Raw genomic sequence first — 23,887 nt, 5'->3', positions numbered from 1 at the left:
ACACGGTTTGGACACGTATGCAGTGAAGCAAAATTACACTTTGGTACAACAATTTATTGGAATATTTTTGCATCATTATTTTTTTTTTTTTTTTTTGCCCGGTCCATTTTTTGCAACAACGGTTTAACGAAGGTGGCAATAGATTCAATGTCAGCAAAAGTAAAATGATCTTTTTTATATAATCAAGAGCGGTATACAAATTTTATTTTTAAATTAAGATACTCTATGAAAAATTCTCAAACTTACATATTTTTTCCTAAAATTTATCCTTTAATTAATTCTTAATATTACCAAAGTATTGCTGTATATTGCAAATAAAATGCCGAGATGGAAATTTTGATTTATTACCTGACATCAAGATCGTATTTTCTTTGTTTTTCTTGGAAAGTGACGACACCTTACGAGTGTCGTCAATATGTCAACACTATGACAACCCAATGATCTGTCAACAGCCTTTATATAAAGGGGATCAGGAAAGACCGAAGCAGAACGTCCACCGCAAGTAACTAAACGGATTATGTGTCGAGAGAGAGAGAGAGAGAACTCAAAGTTCCTTCTCCACGACCATGGCCAGCGTTGTTTGCACAGATGAAAGAGGTAGATCGCAAAGGAGTGCTACCGGAGAACACAGAATCAAGTGCCAAACCGAGACTTGCCACTTCGTCTGTGTTCTCAGGTCACCCCTTTGTGTCACCTGGTTCTACCAACTACCCTTCTTCTCCTTGTTGCATTGTGGCATTGTCTTCCGTAATTAGATCACGGGTCATGAAAGGCTGCTTCAGTTTGAAACCTTTCTCTGGTACGTGATGCTTGTTTAAACTGACTTGACCTTTCTTATTCTGCATCTTCCATGGTCTCGTGCAGGGACAGGGCTCTTTTGGGTGGGCAATGTTGGAACAAGCATGGGCTCTCAGGTCATCGTAAATTGTTGGAGTACCTGTCTTCAATATATGTAGAAATTTTAGTCAAAGAATCTTCTTGAAAACATAAAGAACACAAAATCCATTGCAATAAAATGGTGTATGATTCCTTCAATGTATCTAATCTTAAGAAAGAGAAATAAGAATTTTGAGAATAAGCTACAATTGAAAAAAGAACAAACAACCAATCTGCCTTCAGGCAGTTAAAATGATTGAACAAGTCACATCTGGAGCATCAGATATGAGAGAATATTTCTTGTTCATAATTCAAACTGAGACAAGAAAGCTCCCATGAATTGGTGACTTTATGTTTTTTTGTAACAGAAAATTTCACAACATGCTAATGCATATATTGATGATTGATGTAATAGAAGGGAATATAACATTTTTGCCCAAAAAATGTACTTGTTGCCCGTTTCAGGAGCAAAATTTTGACCTCTCGTAAGTGGAATTTGCATACATCGTCATGCTTGCACAATCAACAGATGCCATATGGAAGCCTCTCACAAATCCATGACATCAGTAGCTCCAAATAGAGATTGCATCAACACTGCGAGCTTGGAAGAATAACTCTAGCGGAAGGTAAATCTGTGACAAATTGTAGATGATAAGAAAAGGTAAGAGTATGTTAGAATCATGTCCCTATATGTTCAAGAGAAGAAACTTTGGGGATGCCCACAGAGAATCTTGCATGTCAATGTGGCCTTGCAGTATACACAAATTTTAGCAACAAAAAGGTATGATTAAAAGTGAGAAAATTATATGACAAGGCAAAAGCAAGATATCTCAGGGTATCTTTATATACCTTGTGCAAACACTGATGTGTAATTATCTACAACCCAAGCACAATGACAACAGCTTCTTATGGGTGCAACTTCGTGGTTCTATCATTATACTCTCAGCACGAAGTATGTTCAACAATAGCAGAATATTATTTGAGCATATCCTGGCCGGTTCAACTAACCCGTGCTTTCTTTATATATTTGAAATGTTCAACAAAGTCTGCATTCGCAACATTATATGAAGTTTTATTTGGAATTCCATTTGCTACCCATAAAATTCAAATTAATCATCAGCACTTAACTCAAGCAGGCTTGCAAACAAGGTTATCAATGATAATCTGTGATGCTGAAGTACCTGCCTACATGGAATTGGCTACATAAATTTTCATCAAGGATGTTCTAGTCACATGAGCATAAATTTCAAGGAAATATGGGCAGATCATTCTATTAGCAGACTCGGCTTCTATATTAATACTAGATAGGTCTATCCAGGTTTTCCTTTGCTAGATCTAGCAAAAAAGATATATATAGTTGTTTTGAGGTTGACAAACAGTAGTATGTGTCAAGTTTTGAATAAATCCTTTTTTATTTTGCACCGGTCTTCCGCAGATCTATACTTACCGAACTACAAATTCCTCAAGGCGAGAACTGTAATATACACAATATGAAATCATCAATTTCAATAACCTTATGCTTCCTTTCTGCTACTGGTTTCAAATATGATTTTTTTTTTTAAGAGTCAATGGAAAAACAGGAATTTGCATTAGTCTCCTTAAGAGACAAAAAAAGAAAAGGGATATTGGAAGAAATAATGTAGCCATTCAGGTGAAGCACAAAACAATGAAAGCAAATCTACCTGGGTACTTGTCCAGTTCAAGATCTTGCTCAACTAGTGCTTTCATTTCTTGCCTAGGAGCCCTTCCATCCTTTTTGCATACTCATGAACAATCCCAATGGTAGTTTCTCTGTGGCGCAAATAAAATTCTGCTTGCAGAATCTGACTTTCCTCAGATGTCAAATCCCCATGGCAACCCTGCAGGTAGTACTAGGATTCAGGATGACAATAATTTAGTACTCATTCTATTTAGAGTTATATGACCAACAAATGTGTAAGATGTGTAAACAGAAATCCATCCTTCAGCTCTCATTCACATCTCTGTTGATGTATTTAAGTGTGTTCTACAACAAAGCCACAACACTGCACAAATGGCACAAGCTTTCATGTGTGGAAGATTGGCAGTGATGTAATTAGGTCCTCACTTTTCAGACAAGTTAGTTTATAGTTCACATTACCTAAGTTCAAAAGAAATCTTATAGTTCACATTACCTAAGTTCAAAAGAAATCCTAAGAATATCACTCAAACAAAGAGCATGATCTTATTAGTGCAACCCATCTCCTGCCTCTTCCTACTCTTTCTTGCCAGAACTAGAACCCTGTAAAGATTGCTCATGACAATACATTCAATAGGTTCACAACTCAAATCAACATACAGGCTTGTTGCTTGCCAACTGATCTTCCAGGCTTCCACACGGGCCCCTCCCTTATGAAGGTTTTATCAAGCACAAATTTGGCAGCATTCAAAAGATTACCATCAAACCATGTACCCAGCTTCAGAGTTTCTTAATTTGAATCAATTGAGTTGGACTGTCACATAGGTTCCAGTAAAACCAACTTTTGAACAAGTGGTAAGAAATCCCTATTTTGCTGACTGATCCACGGAAGCATATTCAAAATCATCAATCACTTAGCTTGAGTTCATCATGAGTAAAAGATATGAAAACAACAGAAAAAGTCAAAAACACACATATGTCTTATAGTGGAGAACCAAGAGTTGTAATTTATCTGGCAGGTATACCACAACTTACCAGACGAGAAATTCTATCACAAACAGCATGGTGCATGAGTATGCCTGCTGCAACTGAAACATTGAAAGAATCAACCATTCCTTTCATTGGAATGCTACAGTGCATGTCAGATAGCTGCAAAGCCTCTTCAGTTATACCCCTATAGTCAAACATGTGAAACTATCTGGTTACAGTCAAGTAATGTAGATAATTGCTGATTCAAATATAGTCACTATCTATGTTGCCAAAATGAAAACTTCATCATAATGCACATGCACTGACTCGTTGCTGATGTCTAGGAAAAAAAGGGATATCCGACTTAGCAGAGCTAATAAAAAAAAGAAAGAAAGGACAAGGACAATGTTAACAGTTACACACACAACATTTAAATTACAACGTTATGGAACTATGTAAGTTCGACAATTGGAATTGCGGAGTGAAATTTAGACCACAGAATCTGACAGATCATATCATGATGGATGTTGATTGTTCTCAGTGTTTAAGCTAATGTTCTAGGCTCAGCTAGAAGATAAAAGAAGCATTACTAGGAAAATGCAGCAACATTCCACATTGCCACCAAGAAAAGATGTCCACAGTGTCATCAAGGAAGCAAGGTAACTGAGACTATTGATCTTAACCAAAATTTATTTTGAAAAGACAGGGGCAGTGATCGATGTGCATGGTATACTTACATGTGTTCATTTCCAACAACTATTGCGACTGGAAGTGACCAATCCATCTCATAGATGGAAGCCTACAAAACCAGTTCAAGTTATTAGATAACTGGTAACAGAAAAATCAAATAAGCTCTAAATAGAAAATGAAGTAATCTACTTCGGTTCATTAAAAAAATGAAATTAGAGAGATATTCATGAAGTTGTTTATAATTTGAACGAGTTATGGACACCAGCAAATCTCTTAGCAATATTTCCACTTATAAGTTAAAGCAGAATTAGTCTTAAAGTTGGTGGTTGTAAAAAGGAAGCAATATATTTTCCAAACAATCTTTGACAATAATCCTAGCTAATTAAATGTGGATAACAAAACAAGTTTTCAAAATTCTTATTCAAATATTCATAGACACACACACACACATACAAGAAAAAATATATATACTTGTTGCAAGGCTCCAGAACTCAAACAGAAAACTGGACTTAGACTAGTGTTTCTTTTGGAAAATAGATGTTGCCAGTGTTGAAGAAAACATGGTACATTAACCATAAACAAGGGAGCAAACAAATCCTGGCAATTGTGCTATAGTGTTCTAAAAGGCATAACCATCCGCTGAAGAATCATCAAGCGTAGCCAATTTACTCTTTTTGTCTTCCCTCTATATTAATGATTAAAATAATAAAATTGGAGATGAGGGTAAGTTCCATTAGAAGTTCAAGCAAGAGGCAAGAAGTTACTTATACCGCATGAATCCCCAAATGAGTTGCCACAATTCGATAACCACGATTTTTCAAAGCTATAAAGCAATCCGTAGGTGAATTCCAGAGCTCAATGTCCAACCATTTCTCAGCACCCATGCTAACATGGCGATTGTCTCGATACCTGTTCAAGTATAGACAAGAAATCTGGACATGATCAACCACAAGGCACAAATTTCACGAAATACAAGTACCTCAGTCCCTTAAAATCTTAATCTTTAGCTTAAGATGCAATCGATAAGTTTTACGACAAAATCTGAGGCTCATCTTGACACCACTCACTAGTTCAAGAGATGATATTACTCAGGACTGTATAGATAATATTACAACATGTATCGGTTAACAAAAAAACGATCTTTCACCTCAGAACTGGTTGCACCTTTTCCTGCTGTCCTTTGAAATAACATGAACCGACTGGATTCCAAGCGCATCCGCCGACCGGAACGCCGCCGAGACGTTCCCAAAATCCGTAAGCCCTTCGACCACCAAGCACACGGAATAGCTCCGGTTCTCAACCGCCCTACGGATCCTCTCCTTCCTAGCGTCCAGGATGTAGGGGTCAAGCGCCGCTATCACCTCGCGGCTCCCGAGTGCCGCGTTCCCGGATTTGAAGAGGTCGCGGTAAGGGAACCACCGGCCGCGGTGGCTGCCGCCCTCGGGTTCGGACCTTCGTTCCATCTTCATCAGCTGGTGGATGCGGTCCTCTCCTCGGTTAAGCAACTCCTCGACGGTGTCGTCCGAGGAGTCAGCGGGGTCCTCGGCGGCCTCGGCAGCTGAGGACCATTGGGAGGAGAAGGGTTTGCAGAAGGACGGATTGGGTCCACGAAGGCCTAACCCCAGAGAGCGGAGAGGAGCAGAGGCGGTGAAGGCGAGAAAGGAGGGACTCAGGGAAGGGAATGGCCGCTTGGACCGTATGGCGGAGCGGAAGGAGGAGGAAGCGGAGCGAGCTATTAGGGTTGAGGTTCTCATTTGAAACACGGCTACGAGCCCCGAGAAAGAGGAACCGCGGAAGAAGAAAGACGGGCCGTCGCTTGTGTTTCTCGGAATTAGATAGCGTCTCCATTCCGAAAGAGGCACATGTATACAGCTCAATGGTTCACTTTTGCAATATTAAAATACTTATTTGACGATCAATTGATTTCTTAAATAAAAAAAAAAGAGTCTGGGCATTTTACCTTAAAAAAAATTTACTATTCAATTTTTCTCCGACGGCACCCTTATTGGTTTTACATGGAGATTTTTTTTTTAGTGATTCCCTTCCTACTATTGATAATTTTTTACTATTCATTTTTTCTAAAAAATTAATAAATAATATTTTATTATTTTTTTGTTTTATTAATTTTAATTTTATCTTTTTTTCTCCATAATTCTTATGGTCGACCCCATGCATCGTACTGTTGTTGACGCTTCCCGGTCTACACTCATTATCGTCAATCATCACTCCTAGCTTATACTTTCTGTCACTAATCAACACCCATTCCGTATTACCTCAACTTAGTGTCGCTCGATGTCATCTAACCATGTTCATTGCCCATGATAGGAAATACACTATCGATTAATCATCATCGTAATTGTCACGTGATGTGCAAAAAGAGAGAAGACAAAGGTCATATATCCGCTCATCTACCTATGTGGACGAAGTTCCAAATAAGGCAATCGTAACTTCATTATTACCCTTAATGACTAGAAAGATAATTTTTCTTCTTATCTTTTATGACCATGTATGAATACTCATTTTGAACATTATAAAAGGGGACAAATATACCTTTTTAATGAAGCTTACTTGACCACTCATGTCCACACTTACATACTTTCGGTTACTAACTTGGGCATCATATGAATCGGGTAAAAAGACCTCTCTTGACCTCGATCTTTATGCAAGTGATACTCCAATAGCTTGACATTTCCACCTTAGACAACTCTTTGTATACGAGTTCAGATAACATCGAGCTGACTAAGTTGTCAACAACTTTTTTTCCTAATATTTTTTACGCTAGAAGGAGGGCCCGATGTTGCAGGAATGTCTACCTACTAACCCTCTTAACAAGCACCCAACGAGGAGGCCCTCCTCCTGACCCATAGTACTTTCATTCAAGGGGACAGTAGACAACCTTTTCACACGCGGATGCGTCCACCTTAGTGCAAACACCAATGCGATATTGGTATATGTTCAATGACCTAAGGGTGACCTGAAGTCACAACTCGTCCCCACTAAGATGTTCTTGAACCTCACCCAATAAATGCATACAATAATGTGCATGATTGCTCAGGTCTTGCTATAATTAGCCCAATAAGTGATGTTCTCATATCAACCATGATCAGTATCTCAACCACCACAAGCATCAATGTTCGTTGGGGTCCCCCTACCCGATACAATACAAATATCTTAAGAGCACTGAGGCCCATTGAACCATCGGTCAAGGAAGTACATCATTCTCTAATCGTAGAGTTCAACGAACCATGACACCACAACTCTACTCTACCTGAATTCTAGACCTAGTCAATATATTTAACGAATGATTCTCTTAGGATCCAACTACGATAAATAGATCAGTGCTCGGAGGAGATAAATGAGAATTCCAATGATCCAGATGTGAATGACCAATCAACCCCATCTCAGGTCAATTGTCATTCACTAAAGATATCAAAGAGGAGTTGATCATGACCAACTTCCGTCTCCTATCATTTGAGGCATTTGATGGTAGTACCAACCCATTAGAGCACATTGCTGCTTTCTGTGCTCAAATGTTATTGTATGTGACACTTTAGATGCTCTAGTATGCCATGTTTTTTTTACCACATTAAGAAGCCAAACACAAGAACAGTATGCCTTTTTGAAGTCGTTCTCTATCAATTCCTTTGCTAAGCTGGTTATGAAATTTGAGCTTTACTTCCTCGAGAGTATACACCCGAGGCTATTAGTATAATGCTTTGCTTGGTTCATAAATAAAATTCGAGACATGCAAGATGCTCATTCATCACTTATAAAACATACCTTCATGATAGGACTCAAGCCCTCTCATTTTTTTTTGTCATGGGTAGAGATGGCTCTAGTGACAGTACATAAGGTACTCTAGAGGGCCAACAATATATTATCGCTAAGGTAAACATGAGGAGACACATAAAAGACTAAGACAGGAGTAGCTTCAATTTGCCTCGACCCTAAGGTCACTACGACGAAGAAGAAGCAAATGACTCGAGTTGCCTCACCCAAGGTCTGAATTAACCCCCTTGAATATACTAGAACTAGAGTCCTTTTATAGATAAAAGATAAGGGACTCTTAAAAGGTTTTCTACTGATAAAGACTCTACTAGTAAAGAAAGATAGGTCCAAGTACTATTACTTCTATCGACATTATGACCATACATAAAAGATTATTGTGACTTGAAAGAACGGATTAAAGAACTCATTTGTCAAAGACACCTCGGGTAGTTTATCCGAAGGCATTGGGAAGCTTCGACCTGATCTCAAGGGTCGATGAAGAGATATATTAACGTTATAATTGGTGGACCCGCCTTGGAAGAAAATAAGTCCTCGGGTCATAAAGCTTACGTTTGAACTACCATTGAAAAGTGCCTGGATGGAGAATAACTCAAAAATTATCTTCAAATAGGAAATGGAGTACTTTAACTCGAACCATGATGATGACACATGAGTCGAGAAAACCTGACTTGCATGAGAAGAGATCTGCTACAACGAAGTACAAAACAAAATGTGCTCGTGGTGAGAAAACCTAACTCGTATGAGAAAAAATCCACTATGGTAGAGGCAAAAGGCAAAATATACCAGAAGCGCATGAGTCAGAAAAACCTAATCCACATAAGAAGTTTGTTATAGTAGAGGTATAATGCAAAATATGCCCAAGAGACATGAGTTGGGAAAACCTGACCAACATGAGAAGAAATTTACCATAGAGGGCAAAATATACACAAGGCATTAAGGTCGAGATGGCCGACCCCGTCTTCGTCGGAGGTGTGGAGATCAAAAAGGCCAACCCCTACCTTCGTTTGTGACATGGAGGTTGCAAAGAGATGGAGAGATCGAAAAACTTGATTCTTCCTGACCAACATGTGCCCTTCGATGCCACGGGGGACAAGTTAGCAATGGATTGCCACCAACAATACTAGGGAGGCAATCCCAAACGCACTCATGTCGGAAGAACTAAATGTTGCACTTCGAATCTCTTTCGCAAGAGCCCCGAAGTATGCCTTGGGGAAGGGTAATAAATGATGAAGACTACACTATCAGTCTATCATCATCTATCACATGTAGATGAGATTTCCTCAATTACATAAGGAAATATCGCTACTCAGTTGAGGAAATCCTCTCCTTCACCGTCCTTATGATACTAATTGAAATGAGTTTGTTTCTACCATTTCACTCTTCGTTTTTTCAACATAACCATCATGTGGAGTCTTTGATAGGAGGAAAAGATTCAGGTCAACTTCCACCCGTCTGTCTGCAAAACAAGAGTCAAAACAAGTGCAAGGTAGGCGGTTATGGGTTGTCTCTCATGTTGCCGACGTGGATAAAAAGCCAAGAGGAAAACCATTAGGGTGGTTAGAAATTAGTCCCCCTCTACAGCGAAATATAAAATTACATTCTCAACATAATGAAATCGGGTTAGACCTTTTTTTTTTTTTTTTTTTTTGACTAATCACGTTCACACTCTTATATTTCGGTTTTTGACTAATCGCATTCACGATTAGAATGTCAACCACTTTTTTTCTCTAACACAAAATATGAGGTTTTTGATAGTAAATTTTTTTTTTATTGAATTAGAGCTGATGATAAAAATAAATAATAATATTATAATATTTCAATTTAATCGATTTATAAAACAAAATTCACATTTAGAACCTAAACCTAACACCCGTAGCACCACCACCGCTGCTCCACCGACTGCTTCCGCGCTGCCGGACGGCGGGGATCTGCGAGAACCCCCCGACGACGGGGATCTACGAGAACCCCGTACGGCGAGCGAGCGGCTCGGCTGCTGATCCTGTCGGCCTCGCGGATCTGGCCCAAGATGCACGAGCTGCGGGATAACCGTGGGAAGTGCCTGGGCTTTCCTCCCGCTGCAGCGGGGTGAATCATCGGCGCGGGGTCTCATCTGATTTTTTCTGGTACGACCCACTAAGCTACGCCCTCAACGTCGAGATGGATCGGAGGGTAGCTCCGTCTTCTCTCCTTGTCAACCCGGGTCCCGGCATCGCCGCCACGCGACGGTGACGGCGGCGGAGGTGGATTCAATGATCTCAAGAGGGTTCACGGAGTCGATGGGATGGAGGCACCCCTTTAATTATCATGATTTGACGGTTAACTAAACCATCCGATCCGATTTAATGGCAAAATTTTCACAGTCTTTCCCTTTTATTTCTTCCAAGGTAGATATATAATTAGGGAGCGTTGGTGTTCCAAATTTAAAGGTCTCCTATTTCTCTGCTTTTATACGTATATGTAGATGTTTATGAAGGAAACCTTTTGATTGGTTCAATTTTGTTCTCTCTTCTTCTGGTTTTGATCTGTTCTTAAAGATCGGGCTTTTCTTTTCTACATTACTAAATAAGTCTTTTCCAATCAGATTCGTTTGGTATTCTCTTTGTTGTTTGATGGCAACAACTTAATGCTTTCGAAGGAAAATAAACCAGTTCAATTTAAATCAGAATGGTCCATTTTAAATTAGAAAACAAAATGCTGCCTTCTTCTATTGAGTTCAGATTACCACTGAAAAAGATTCTCCAGTTCTCACCCCTTGCGACTTGTTCAAGGAGACTATGTGGATGTACTAGTGAAAATTTGTCATTGCGCAAGTTCTATGCGACAGAGAGGTTCGTGTCTTGTCTGCAAGCATGCACGGATATCAGATTGCTAAGAAAGATTCATGCTCGCATTTTCACTCATGGACTTGTAGATAACAGTTATCTTCAATCCAAGCTCTTGAATTGTTATGCTAAGTTTGGTGGTTTAGCTGAATCTAGATGGGTATTCCATAAGACTGTGAACAAAAATATTGCTCTTTGGAATTCTGCTATTGTTAGCTACTTTAGAGCTGGCCATTTTGAGGAAGTTCTTATGTTGTATTTAAATATAAAGTATAAAGGAATTGATGTTGCTAGTTCAGCTATTAATTTTGGTTTAAAGAGTTGTATGGAACTCATGAACATAGAGTTTGGAAGATCTGTCCATGTAGATGCCTTCAAGGTTGGTCTAAATGATGATAGGTTTATTGGTTCTTCACTAATTGCTTTATACTTGAAATTTGGAAGTATCAAGGATGCAGAACGAGCATTTATAGAGATCATAGATAAGGATGTTGTTGTTTATACAGCAATGGTTACTGGATATGCAGAATTTACTGATTTCAATGCACGGGGGGCATTTGAAATTGTTACTGTCATGCACAGGGAAGGGCTAAATGCAAACAGGGTGACCCTTGTGAGCTTGCTTCAGGCAGCAGGGCAGTTACGAGAACTTGAACAGGGCCGTTCAGTCCATTGCTATGCCCTCAGGAGAGGGATTGGTGTCTCAGATGAGGTCCTGCTGACCAGTCTCGTGGATATGTATGCTAAATGTGGTGCCATTTCCATAGCAGCTTCTGTTCTTAGGCAAACGAAGAAAAAGACTGTTGCATCATGGAATGCACTGATAGCTAGGCTTAGTCAACTTGGGCAGAGTTCTGAAGCTTTAAAATATTTCTGTCTTATGATGCAAGACAATAATCTTTTTCCAGATTCCATCACCTTGGCAAATGTGCTGTCAGCTTGTTCTAATTGGAATCTGGTGCAGCACACCACAAGTCTTCATGCCTACATAATGAGAAGAAATATTCAACTTGATGAAGTTCTGACCACCACTCTCATTGAGCTGTACTCCAAGTGCCATAAAATGAAAAGAGCAAGGATATTGTTTGATCATCTGATCTGCAGAGATACAATAGTGTACAATGTCATGATTTCTGGTTATCTCCACAATGGGTTAGTTGAAGAGGCTATTAACATGTTCAGCGATATGATTAGGGAAGCTGCAAGACCAAACTTTGCAACAGTGGTGAGTCTATTATCAGCATTTGCTGATGTGGGAGATGCAAGAAAAGGCAGGTGGGTTCATGGTATTGTGATCAGATATGGACTTGAATTAGATTTAGATGTTTCCAATTTGATCATGCACATGTATGCAAAGTGTGGGCAAATTGAGAATGCGAAGATGATTTTCAATTTGATAACAGATAAAGACTTGGTTTCATGGACGGTGATGATGATGGGTTATGTAAATATTGGTCTTGCTGATGAAGCTACTGCAATGTTTCAGAAAATGCAGAGAACAGGTGAAGAGCCTGATTCACCTGTCATTGTAACTCTACTTCAGGCACATGCTCAACTGGGTAGTTCAGAACCAGTTCAAGAAATTCATGGGTATATTTACAGAACTTGTCTGGTAGAAGATATTGCCACCATGAATTCTCTGATACTTACATATGCAAAGTGTGGAAGAGTAGATGTTGCAGAAGCTGTATTTAAAGGTATGACAAGACCTGAACTGGCATCATGGAATACGATGATTGCTGCATATGGCATTCATGGCTACTGTACACAAGTGCTTGAGATGTTTAGTCAAATGCAAAGGGAAAATTTGAAGCCGGATGAGTTGACATTCAGTTCTGTGCTTTCAGCTTGCAGCCATGCTGGGCTGGTTGAAGAGGGTTGGCGCATCTTTAGTTCCATGAATTCAGATTATTTGGTTGCCCCACAAGAAGAGCATTACAACTGCATGGTTGATTTACTTGGTCGAGCAGGTCAACTTGAAGAAGCATACAATTTGGTGAAGTGCTCTCCATTAAGAGACAGGGCCAGTGCAATGTGCACTCTACTTGCTGCTTGCAAGGTCCATAAGAACACAAAACTAGGGGAACTGATTGGGCAGGAACTCCTAGACCTAGAGCCCCAGGTGTCAGGTACTTATGCTCTCATGTCAAATGTATATGCTCAGTCTGGTAACTGGAATGAAGCTGCAAAAGTGTGGACTACAGCTAGACAAAGAGGATTGGCGAAGATACCTGGCTATAGCTTGGTTGAACTGAATGAGTGTGCTTGTGGCGATTGAAGCCCTAGAGGAATCTTTCAAGTTACAATTAAGAATTTCAATTGACTCTTGGATTTTCTTCGATGGAAAAGAATCTGCTGGTCATTCGGTCAACTCTCTAGTAAAGCATGCCATGTAGGAAAATCGAGTTATTGAAATTCTATGGAACTAAGATTTTATACAAGGAAGATGGAGGTGGAGCACGATGCTGAATAACCTCAAGTATCAAATCTGTCAAATTTGTGTCTACTTGTCAATGACATTCATGATATATGGTGATAGAAAGAGCTCCTATGAGTTGTTCAGTTGATCAAGTGATTCAGACATGTTCCTATTGCACTGGCTGATCTTTACTTGGGGTACATCCAAAGGATTTCTTGTTAACCAGTTTGTGGAGCACTTCTGACACAGTAAGTTACTCCATGGTACGGTAAGTTACTCTTAAAATGGACTGGTTTTTATCATTTTCTCATAACAGAAAATTTGTCAAAGAATAAATAAGATCTACGGTTAGATGTACAAATTCTAATATTTTTGTAGTAATCTTAACTATCTTGCTTCTACGTAAGGTAGATTCTATCTGTGTCCTTTGATGATACAAGTAATTTAAAAATGTTTCATATCTGGTTGTGGATTTTGGATTTTAGAAACTCCATACTGTTTGATAATGTAGAGCAAAAGGTCCCCAGTTTTGTTAGATTAGTATCGAGTGCCAGTATGTGCTGGTACTAGTTACCATTGGTCGTTCTGTGTGTGTTTGAGAGAGAGTGAGAGAGAGAGGTGGAAGAGGAGTTGTACCATAAAGTGGAAGAAAGATGGCTACGCAGATAAGCAGTGGAGGAGGATAGGAGTGTGACAGTGGCAACCGGAAGGAAGCGCCGACGTGGTGGAGCAGAGCTGAAGCATGACATAAGAAGAGGAAGGAGAAAAGAGAATTAAGTGGGGGTATGCCAGCAAGGAATGCAACTTAGGGTACTGAACTTGTGTCATTCCATGGCCGGATTGGTACCCATCGGGTTTGCATACCAACACATGGTACACCGGACTGCACCACGGTTATCGTCTGCTGAGGGGGAGTGGGGGTAGGAAGAAGGAAGTGGAAGAAGAGGAGGGAGGAGGAAGAGGAGGTGAAGGAAGTAGAAAAGGAGAAAGAAAGGGGGTATTTGCTTATTTTTGTTGATGGTTTTGCCCAACTAGTTCAAAGATATTAAGTTTTTCAAAAGATAATGTGAGGCATTGAGGATATTTCCCTTCTTGCAGATTTTTCTGCTACTGCTCATACCTTGGAGGATATTAAAACGACTCTACGGAGTTTTGGTCCTGTATTACATTTCTCAACTGCTGGGCGTAGTGGACAAATTATGTTGTTCCACAAAACACCAGATTGATCTTTTTTAGGTGACATTTCTTGAAGATGACTTGCTATTAGGACTAAGCAACGGTCACCCGCTGCTATCAGATAATATAAATGGATAGATGATAGATCTTTATTTAAACAAAATTTTGTTTGAAAATTTTAATTCTTTGAAGTTACTTTTGATGCAAATTCTTATTTCATTGTTCTATATAGGAAGTTACGAGATTCAGAAGTGATCAACAAGAAGAAAAAAGTTGAAGCTCTGATAGCATTTTCTTTCACATTGGGTCTGGCTGCAAACAAAATGAAAATCAAGAGTGTTCTTCTGTGAAATTCCTGCAAATCAGAAACAACAGGCTTTGGATATCATCTTTCATTCTGCTGAAGGATGCTTAACAGTTAATTACCTAGGATCATACTTTACCTCCTAGGCTAAAGAAGCAAGATTATCAAAGCTTGTTCGACTGAACCAGGTAAGTGCTGGCCAAATAAATTATCATCTATTCTGGGAGAGTCCAGCTTATTATAAAGTCTTTCTTGTTCAGCACCCAAGTGTTCTTGAGTGGCCGCTTTATTCCAAGGCAAGCAGTAAAAGATATGGTATGACTATGTGAAAAATTCTTATGGTCTCTCTCTGAGCTCAAGGTGAAATGCGGTTTAATTTGCTTGGCAGTGTTTCTGCGAACCCTTCTTTAAGAAGGAACGGAGCAGCATCATCGAAGCGTTTAATGGACATACTTTCCTGAAGTGCGTTGAGCATTTGGAGTCTGAAGCCACCAATGATGGATGTTAACATTTATGAGAACGAGAGCTGACTATATGGAAATGGGTTGGCATTCGATTGGGAGATAGAGAACTGCAAGTGTTGTTCGGACTTCGGAGATGGACTGAGATGATTAGACGCGCCACCGTTACATGATTATTCTTCCACCAGTTGTTTCTGGATGTAGGTAGAATACAGAGCGAATTCAGGTACTAATTATCGTGTATGACCTTGCAACTTGTACCTATTACGATAAAGAATATTCTGTTATTTTCAAGATCTTAAATTTTAATTTTTGTTGTATTTGGATTGTTGGTGCTGTTGTTAGAACTCAAGCGTCGATAGCGTTGGGTTCTAATGACAAGTATCGCTCAGCGTCCTGCGATCGTGGTAAACGTGTTTCATGCGATCACCATTGGAACACCACCGACCCGAAATCTCAAGGAGAAGAAATCTTTTGCTTTTCCCCTCTCCTTGTCGCTTTGTGTTTTTACCGATCAAATCAATTATAGTATGTGTCGTGATCAAGAATCCAACGAAGTGTTCGGTCACTGTGCTTGTGCCTCTTCCTCCGGGTGATCGCGCAACCTCACAGCCACCCCGCCGCCAACGCATTTAGTGTAGTTCCCAGAACGCCCTCCACCATCGTCGTTTAATTGGAAGGCACATCATAATTGGCGTCACCTGCAAGGGTAGATTCGTTAAGAAAAAGATGGTGATGGGTAGTATTGTAATTATGATCCAGTGGCGTCTGAAGTCAACTTTTCCTTTTTTACTCCATTCGATCGTTAATTTGGAGGGAGTCTCCATTCTCCCATTTGTAGCTCTCGTTTATAATTATCGGTAAGAGAGTGAAGGAGAGCGGTTTTGTACGATCTGATGAAGGAGGAGAACGGCGGCGGCGGCGGCGAGACAGTCCGTGAAGGTGATGCCGCGGCGCCGGTGGCTCCAAGGGCGGGGGCGCCACCGCGGCCCACCATAACCCTCCCTCCCCGTTTCGCCCTCGAGAGCTTTTTCCACTGCGGCGGCGGGGGCGCGGGCGCCTCCGAGGTGAGCCCCGGCCCGTTGACGCTGGTGTCGAGCTTCTTCGCGGATGACCCCGAATCGGAGTGCCGGTCCTTCACTCAGCTGCTCGTCGGTGCGATGAATTCTCCGGTGGCAGCGGCGAGGAGGACGGTGGGCTCCGCGGGGGAACAGGGGAAGGAGGTGGAGAAGCGCTCCAGCGGTGGGGAACTGGAGAGCGGTGGCGGGTTGGTCCTGTTGGGGCAGAATAGGCCGCCGAGTCTGGCGATTAGCCAGCCGCAATATTTCACTGTACCGCCAGGGTTGAGCCCTGCGAGCTTGCTTGATTCTCCTGCGTTCTTCTCATCTGGCCTGGTACGTGATTCACCAAAAAATTCATCTTGTTGCGAATTTGTTTCCTGTGTTTCGTTGATGGGGAAAATGTGTGGATGTCTGGTGCATGTTGGGATAGTAGTGATAAATATGTGTTGAACTTTGCCGTTCAAGTTTCTATCTATTACCATGAAAGACTGCTACTTCCTGAGTTCCCTAATTACCTGTGGTTTACTAATAATTTTGAATATCTATTTTTTACACAAATTGAATTTATTTAATTTCAGTTACTCTGTCATATTGGAGCTACAATTGGTATTCATAAAAGATGATATGATGTGATAGACTCCTACTCAACTCACCTTATTTTCTTTATCATAGCACTCCTCTTGTCGATGTAGACTATCAGCAGAACTGTCTTGGTCTACTGCTTCGGGAAGGTATAAGCATTTAGGCCCTAGAGAAGAATGCAAAGTAGGGTTCTTTATTTTGCAGTAAATGGTACTTGATCTTGATGTTCTTTGTTGCTGAGGTTGTTGAATGCTGAGCATGGTAAGGAACTCTAAAGTGGTTAAATTGTTAGCATAGATGGCCTGCATAGGGATTTACAATAATGTTTATAAAAAAGTAAATGGCAAGAATATCAAGGTGATCGATTGAAGTAATGTAGCATTGCTGGTCAGCATAGGGATTTTAAATAATGTAAGGTATATGGCAAGAATTTGAACATTGTCAAGGTGATCGATTGAAATAGTGAATGATTTTCATCTGTGCCAAATGATGATTATTTGAAATAATAAAATCAGATTGTTTGTTTGGTCAACTATGATAATCGTGGCCGATGAAGGCAAGGTTTGAAATGGTCTCCCTTTTGGCAAGTCATGTCTTTTGTGGTTCATCAAGCAAAATGCATTAGACTGATAGCAAGAAATCCTCTTCTTTTCTAGCTTAAGACAAACATATGCCTTGCATGAGCATAATGTAACGTCGGATTTAGTCCCACATAAAAAATGGACAATGATTAAGATTGACTTAAAAGGGTTTGATGGGTGTATTACTAATGACTTCGGCTTAAGTATTTTAGGCTAATGGTTTAAGTTATCTCATTAGGTCAGGTTATATGATACATTGAGCCTCAATGACACAACGTTTGAAGTAATGTTGATTGCTTGGTAGAGCTAAATAATTATGCTTGTAGATGTCATAATAGACAGAGACACCTTTCTATTGATGTCACTTTGCTATTTAGAGGCTTGGTAAGGTCTATTCCAGTGTCACTAATGTAATGGAAGGGGTCACCAACACAAGTGTTATGTCATGAACCTTTTTAATGATATTGGCCAAATTTTGTCATTCATGGTTCTGCTCTGCAGAGAACTTTCTCTCAACTTGTTGCAATATCATTAACCTTCCCAGAAAGTTGCATGAGTAGTGACAAATCAAATAAACTTCTACCAAGCTACTAAAAAGATTAAGGTTTCTAGTCTATGTGCTTGATTCAATTAACTTAGTGTTGGCAATATTTAGAGTGCACTTTAGTCAAAAGCATTGGAAGACACTTAGGAACAAGAACAATTAATTGCAATGAAGATCAAATGAGGAATCCTTTCATAAGGAAATAATTTAGGTACAAGAAGCCCCCACTAGTTAACAGTGAGCAATGGCTCGACAATCATTGTTTCTTCAGGTTTTACAGTATTGTTGGCCTTCCCTTGCTCCCCTGTCCTGTCCCCGTGCACACACTCCCCCTCCCCCACCCCTTTTTCTCTCTCTAAAAACTGAATTTAATGGGGTCAAGAAACCATCTTCAAAACCTTTGCATCTTTAGGCATCTTGCAGTAGCACACATAAAAAGAATCATTCTGCAGCTTTTAGTAGAGATGATCGTCCTTACGGACAAGCTTAAGAAGCATTATAATTTGCTTCTTTTTGGTAGGTAGATATAACTATTATATATGGAGAAAAAATTTGATTTGAATAGTTAAACTTGATGTAGAATTTATGTTTTACTGATTATAATTGTGGTGGTTGTTTTACATTTCAGCCAAACCCCCAAATCATATGCAAAAGTTGTAATACGCAACCTAAATAAAATTGTGCTTATTTAGACAACTAGCTGGGCACATCTTATGATTCATCCTGGAAAACCAATATTTTGCTCAAAGTAGATGTTCACACATCTTTTTTTCTTTCTTCCACTTTACTTAAGAAACAAAAATTGGCATCGTGTTTTTCCAGCTTCGGAACTTCACTATTTCACTAAGCAGATATCTTGAACTGCTAAAGTATTGTCTTTGGAGTCATGTTATTATTAGGCTATGACTTGTTTGTGAAGGTTAAGGTACATGTGAATAAACTTTATACTGATTTGTTAATGGTGTTCTTCTCTATGAAACAATTTAGTTTATAAATTCATCAATTGCTGATTGCATCTTACGCTACGATCCCTGTAGGGGAATTTTGCAATGTCCCACCAAGAGGTCCTTGCTCAAGTCACAGCCCAGGCTGCACAATCTCAGTTTAGAATGTCAAGTCAGGCAGAATTCCCATCACCTTTCTTAACAACAGCAGCAACTACTTCCTCACCACAGCAACTAATCCCAAAGATACCTACTCTTAAACCAATTGATACTGTATTAGAATCTGCAGAAGGTTTCCAATCTGACCAAAGATCCCAACCTACTACAACCATTGTTGATAAACCTGTGCATGATGGCTACAATTGGCGGAAGTATGGTCAGAAGGTTGTGAAAGGGAGTGAATATCCTAGGAGTTATTATAAATGCACCAATCCAAACTGCCCAGTTAAGAAAAAGGTAGAACGCTCAGTAGATGGTCAAGTAACCGAGATAATCTACAAGGGCCAACATAATCATCAATGCCCTCTACCAAATAAGCGTTCCAAGGAAGGTGGCAGTTTGCCTAGCAGATCACATGAGACAAATGGAAACCTTGATAATCCTAACCTAGGCTCTCTGGATCATGATGGAAATTTTGGCAAACTAAACAACATAAAGGTTGTTCCAATTACCAGAAAAGATCAAGAATCTGGTTATGAGACGCCTGAACAAATATCTGGGTCAACTGATGGCGAAGAAGTGGCTGATGTTAAGGCAGATGTGGGAGATGATGGTGAACGTGAACCTAAAAGAAGGTATATATGAGATACACCCTAAAACTATATATATTCTCATTATTCTACATCTCATGATATTATCTTCGGCTGATTCTCAGGAACATGGCAGCTTCTTCTCAGAAGACATTGACTGAGCCTAGGATCATTGTGCAGACAAGAAGTGAGGTTGATCTTTTGGATGATGGGTTTAGATGGCGTAAATACGGGCAAAAAGTAGTGAAAGGAAATCCTCATCCAAGGTAATATCTTGACTATACAATTTTGTGATGTACTTTCAATGTAATATTATGCTTTATGTGTACACTAGATGTATATTATGGTATTACTTCTGAATTTTTGTCTTTGAAGTTAGCTCTTAAATTGCAAGTGCTTGCAGAAAGTTGCCATATTAAATGAGCATTTTGCAAAGTATAAAGTTTTGTCATATTAGTATAGCCATCGGAGTTTCTTTGTTCTTAAAAATTACAAATATGAAAAGAACTAGGGCACTAAATTGCTTAAAGAGAAAAGGCCTGACAAATATCCTAGGTTTTTTATGCTTTTCTTAGTATAATATATGTACAAGGTAGTAGCTTAAGCTTCAAAGATTTACAGTGGGACATGAAACACTTACCATTCCTGGGCAGGGTTCGCTGTACCGAGTTGTACCACCTGGTATGGGTGGTACGTATCGATTTGATAGGGGATCGGTACACAAACGACCATATACCGGGTGGTATCCATTATATGACCCTGTATTGGGCGATACATGGTCTATATTGATCGGTAACAGTTGGATTTCGTCTGTTACTAATTAAGAGCTGAGATTGCCCTGTTTCAAATGGTTAATTTGATCGTTTGAACCATAAGAAAGAGTTTTTGAACCTTTACCTTCACCATTTTTCAACCCATTTCACTCTTTCAATCTCTTTAACTCTCTCAGAGAATCGAGCCGGGCGACGAGGCACATTCTCAATCGCATTTAACAACCTATACACTCCAGATGCAGACAACAATTTCTCGACCGATGATGGAGGTGACGCTAGGGAGTCGATGATCCCATCTACACAATTTGAGAGTGGTTCATAGATTGAGGAGTTGTATTTTACACGTCACCTAAGATTCAGATTATAGAGCTGGACGAGGTACTGGTCAAGTTTATACGCATAAGGGAAAGGGGAAGGTAGTAGATGATTTTGAGTAGATGCAACAGAGCCTACAAGATTTAGACACAGAGCGAAGCTCATCGTATTCACAATCGTTATATTATGGAGAATCTTATGACCAATAGCAGTACGGTAATAGTTGGTCATTCTTCTTTGAGCAGTAGTTGATGATCAATTTTATGATATGGAGTAGTAGATCAATGGCGAAAGCAGAAGTTCTAACATTTTTTATACTCTGCACCAATACATGTCACAATCATCCTTGCCTCAGGAGCCACCTCGAACATGTGGTTCACGATGATCAGACTTTGGCTATCGTCATATTGATGCACCAATGACATACGATGTACTAATATTTTATGTCGTGGGATCAATTTTAGGATTGGGTTCGACAAACATATTAAATTGATATACATATACATAAGATCGAGGAACTCGATTCATTGCCTGTGGAGTCTCATTTTTTTTTTTGCGGTAGAACCAAGTGTATTCATCGATTGATTACTTAATTCATTTGAATCTTAAAGTTTAAGTTGTTTTAAAAAATAATCTAATAATTTAAATTATTTCTTTGTAGATAATTCAATGTTAATGAAAGTATGGTCCGAAACATACCACAAAGCTACTCCTTAAAATTCGAAAAAGATATGTGTCATTATTCTTTCTTAATTTAGATTATTTTTACTAAATTTCATTAAATTTATATTATTTCTAACTTAAAAACCCTAATATAATTTTTTTAAAGAAATTTTTGGAGCTATTTTTGATTATTTTACCATACCATCGGTATGCCCTTGTCATACTAATATATGGTATGTTAGTACGCCTCGGGTACATATCATACTGATGGTCGATCAGTACACCGATATGGACCGGTAAGACGAACATTTCTTAAAAGTATTCGACACATCTAAAAGGACATGAGAAGCATATAATATACAACTCGAAGCTTGTGGCTGCCTGCTAAATCATGGTCTGGGACTAATAATTTCAGTTTTTAGATTGGTGCACACAAACTTCTTTCAGAGCAAACGATGTGCAATGTGATTTATAAATTTTGAATAACAAGAACATAAACATTTTGCAAGAACTATGACAACTTCCTAGAGCAATGGACTGGAACACCTTTTGGGCACCACAAAAGTTACAAAACCACCAAAAACAAAAAGAGTGTACTCGTGCAGTGCATGAGGCTCTCTCATTATTGGGTCTGGTAAGGGTCTTGCCACTAAAGATAGACAGGTGGTTTCCATGACTCGAAATCTGATCTTTCATGTTGCAAAGGAGCAAACATACCATTGTATTGAGATTGGCCTCAAGTTACTGAACCACCAAAGTCACAAAAATGGTCTAAATTAAGTTGGAAGCAGATGAGAAACTTAGGAGATCTGAGGTATTTTATCCATCGATTTGATTTTTTCCCATATTGAAGTTATTTATATTCCAGTTTCCTTGCAGGAGGATGAAGACATAGCTCCTATAGTTGCACTAGCTGCAGTCCACCACTATACCATATGGCTTCTGGCACCATGACTGCTATTAGCCTGTGTTTTGCAGACATTTGTGTTGCCAGTAAAAAGCCAAAAGAACAAATAAAATAGACTACTTACCTCTATCATGGGGACTGTATGAGATATGTATATTTGTATTAGACACTGGAAAAAGAAGACAAGACCTTATAAAGGGTCTTGCCAAAGATATTGATTCAATGAGGGAAGTACCAGTGCTGATTCCATGTTCACCATGCTGGCTGATAAGGGTCGGTGTTGCTCAAATGATAGTCATTGCTATAACATATATGACTAAAATTTATATTAAGAACTCATGAGTTCAGAGACTAGATAAATTTATTAAAATTCCTCAAAATAAATAATTATGTCTCTGATGGTCTCTTACCCATACATCAACCAAATAAAAAGTGCACGAAATGAAAATGAACAACATTTAGGCACACTACATGTTTTGGTTTAATTTATGATTTAGAAGCACCACCCATATCAATAAATTTTGCTTTCTATGTGTTCAAGAGAATCAATATAAATATCGGAATTATGGAAGATGAAAGTAAACTCCACATGATATGTTCTAGCACACTAGTTCATATTGGCACAGTAAATTTTTTGTTTTTCCTTTAAACTATAGGTACTAAGGCATAAAGCACTTGTAGTTTCTAGGTTTTTTATCTCCTAGGTCTGAGATTAAATGTCTTACAGCACAGGGGACATGCTGATACCTTTCTGCCACATAGGCCAAAAGTTGGCCTATCTAGAAATCAACATCTCTAGCGTGGGTCAACACACCACATGTTCATACATTCCTAGGATGATACTTTGTCTGATAGCAAGTTTCAATTTGGATCTCCTAATTTGTTTTCGGTCATTATGTTCAATAGTGTCTTGCCTCGATGTTGCTATTTTTGTCTGTTAAATTAGTTGTTGCTTGCCTCATAAGATTTGAAACTGTTGCTCAAGCATTTTTAAAATGACTATCTGCAAGGCCTTCATATAGTTTAATACTTCTTATTTCAATGCAGGAGCTATTATAAGTGCACTTTTGCAGGATGCAATGTCAGGAAGCATATTGAGAGATCACCAACAGATCCCAAGGCTGTAATAACAACATATGAGGGAAAACATAACCATGATGTGCCAGCTGCTAGAAAAAGCAGCCATGACACAGTAACTTCTGGTGCTGCTTTCAAAAATGCATGATCTGATCAAGTTTCCCTTGTGTCTATGAAGCTGCAATTGTCCACCTTGAAGAAAGAACACGAGAACACCTAGTTTCTTTAGCTTTTGCTGTTATGATCTTAATTTATGGAGCAAAGCTCACACTGTATTGTGCTGCATTTCTTGGTCACGATGGCTTAAAAGTAAGTTCAGCAGCACACCTACATTGTGCTTATCAGGTTCTTATGTAACTTTATGTGACCTAGCCCTTACTTTTTTTCTTTTGTGCTATTTATGTACCCACTCATGTCCACCCTTGATGATTATTGCTTAATTGTGCATTTCTTTTGGTTCCTGCTCAAGGAATTGACATCCACTGTTGTATATCTTTTGTACAACATAAAAAGAAGCAAATTGTTGTA

At 39.3% G+C, this 23,887-nt stretch overlaps 3 protein-coding genes and 1 long non-coding RNA gene across 11 annotated transcripts; 3 read left to right on the top strand and 1 right to left on the bottom strand.

The window, feature by feature from the left end:
• The first annotated feature begins 9 nt into the window (after nt 1-9).
• LOC135617964 (uncharacterized) lies at nt 10-1,794 on the top strand. The gene is made up of 2 exons (XR_010488899.1): nt 10-914; nt 1,342-1,794. It is a non-coding gene; the product is annotated as an uncharacterized LOC135617964 (long non-coding RNA).
• Nucleotides 1,100-6,040, bottom strand: LOC103992909 (uncharacterized). 3 transcript variants are annotated; one of them, XM_009412814.3, is made up of 6 exons: nt 5,357-6,040; nt 4,963-5,101; nt 4,240-4,301; nt 3,569-3,707; nt 2,559-2,747; nt 1,100-1,508 (listed from the first exon to the last, which is right to left on the bottom strand). In XM_009412814.3, the coding sequence occupies exons 1-5, from the start codon at nt 5,944-5,946 to the stop codon at nt 2,601-2,603; spliced, it is 1,077 nt and encodes a 358-aa protein (XP_009411089.2). In that variant the 5' UTR covers nt 5,947-6,040; the 3' UTR covers nt 1,100-1,508; nt 2,559-2,600. The 3 variants fall into 3 exon arrangements, with proteins under 3 accessions (XP_009411089.2, XP_009411090.2, XP_064974881.1); XM_009412815.3 differs by having other exon boundaries at nt 2,559-2,735; XM_065118809.1 differs by lacking the exons at nt 1,100-1,508; nt 3,569-3,707 and having other exon boundaries at nt 2,573-2,735.
• A 3,784-nt stretch (nt 6,041-9,824) lies between these two features.
• Nucleotides 9,825-15,598, top strand: LOC103992908 (pentatricopeptide repeat-containing protein At4g21300). Of its 6 annotated transcripts, none has more exons than XM_065118800.1 (5): nt 9,825-13,490; nt 14,631-14,890; nt 14,963-15,017; nt 15,091-15,389; nt 15,509-15,598. In XM_065118800.1, the coding sequence occupies exon 1, from the start codon at nt 10,646-10,648 to the stop codon at nt 13,079-13,081; it is 2,436 nt and encodes an 811-aa protein (XP_064974872.1). In that variant the 5' UTR covers nt 9,825-10,645; the 3' UTR covers nt 13,082-13,490; nt 14,631-14,890; nt 14,963-15,017; nt 15,091-15,389; nt 15,509-15,598. The 6 variants fall into 6 exon arrangements, with proteins under 6 accessions (XP_064974872.1, XP_064974873.1, XP_064974874.1 ...); XM_065118801.1 differs by lacking the exon at nt 15,509-15,598 and having other exon boundaries at nt 9,825-10,365; nt 10,563-13,490; nt 15,091-15,472; XM_065118802.1 differs by lacking the exon at nt 15,509-15,598 and having other exon boundaries at nt 9,825-13,470; nt 15,091-15,472.
• Nucleotides 15,599-15,987: 389 nt separating this feature from the next.
• On the top strand, nt 15,988-23,887 carry LOC103992907 (probable WRKY transcription factor 3). Its single transcript, XM_009412808.3, has 4 exons — nt 15,988-16,557; nt 18,969-19,669; nt 19,750-19,890; nt 23,330-23,887. Exons 1-4 carry the CDS (start codon nt 16,060-16,062, stop codon nt 23,505-23,507), a joined length of 1,518 nt encoding a protein of 505 aa, XP_009411083.2. The 5' UTR covers nt 15,988-16,059; the 3' UTR covers nt 23,508-23,887.

The sequence above is a fragment of the Musa acuminata genome, chromosome BXJ2-7 (assembly GCF_036884655.1).
Source record: "Musa acuminata AAA Group cultivar baxijiao chromosome BXJ2-7, Cavendish_Baxijiao_AAA, whole genome shotgun sequence".
In the NCBI taxonomy this organism is placed as follows: domain Eukaryota; kingdom Viridiplantae; phylum Streptophyta; class Magnoliopsida; order Zingiberales; family Musaceae; genus Musa; species Musa acuminata.
The sequence above is the reverse complement of the archived record's forward strand: the minus strand, read 5'-3'. Positions and strand labels throughout refer to the sequence as shown.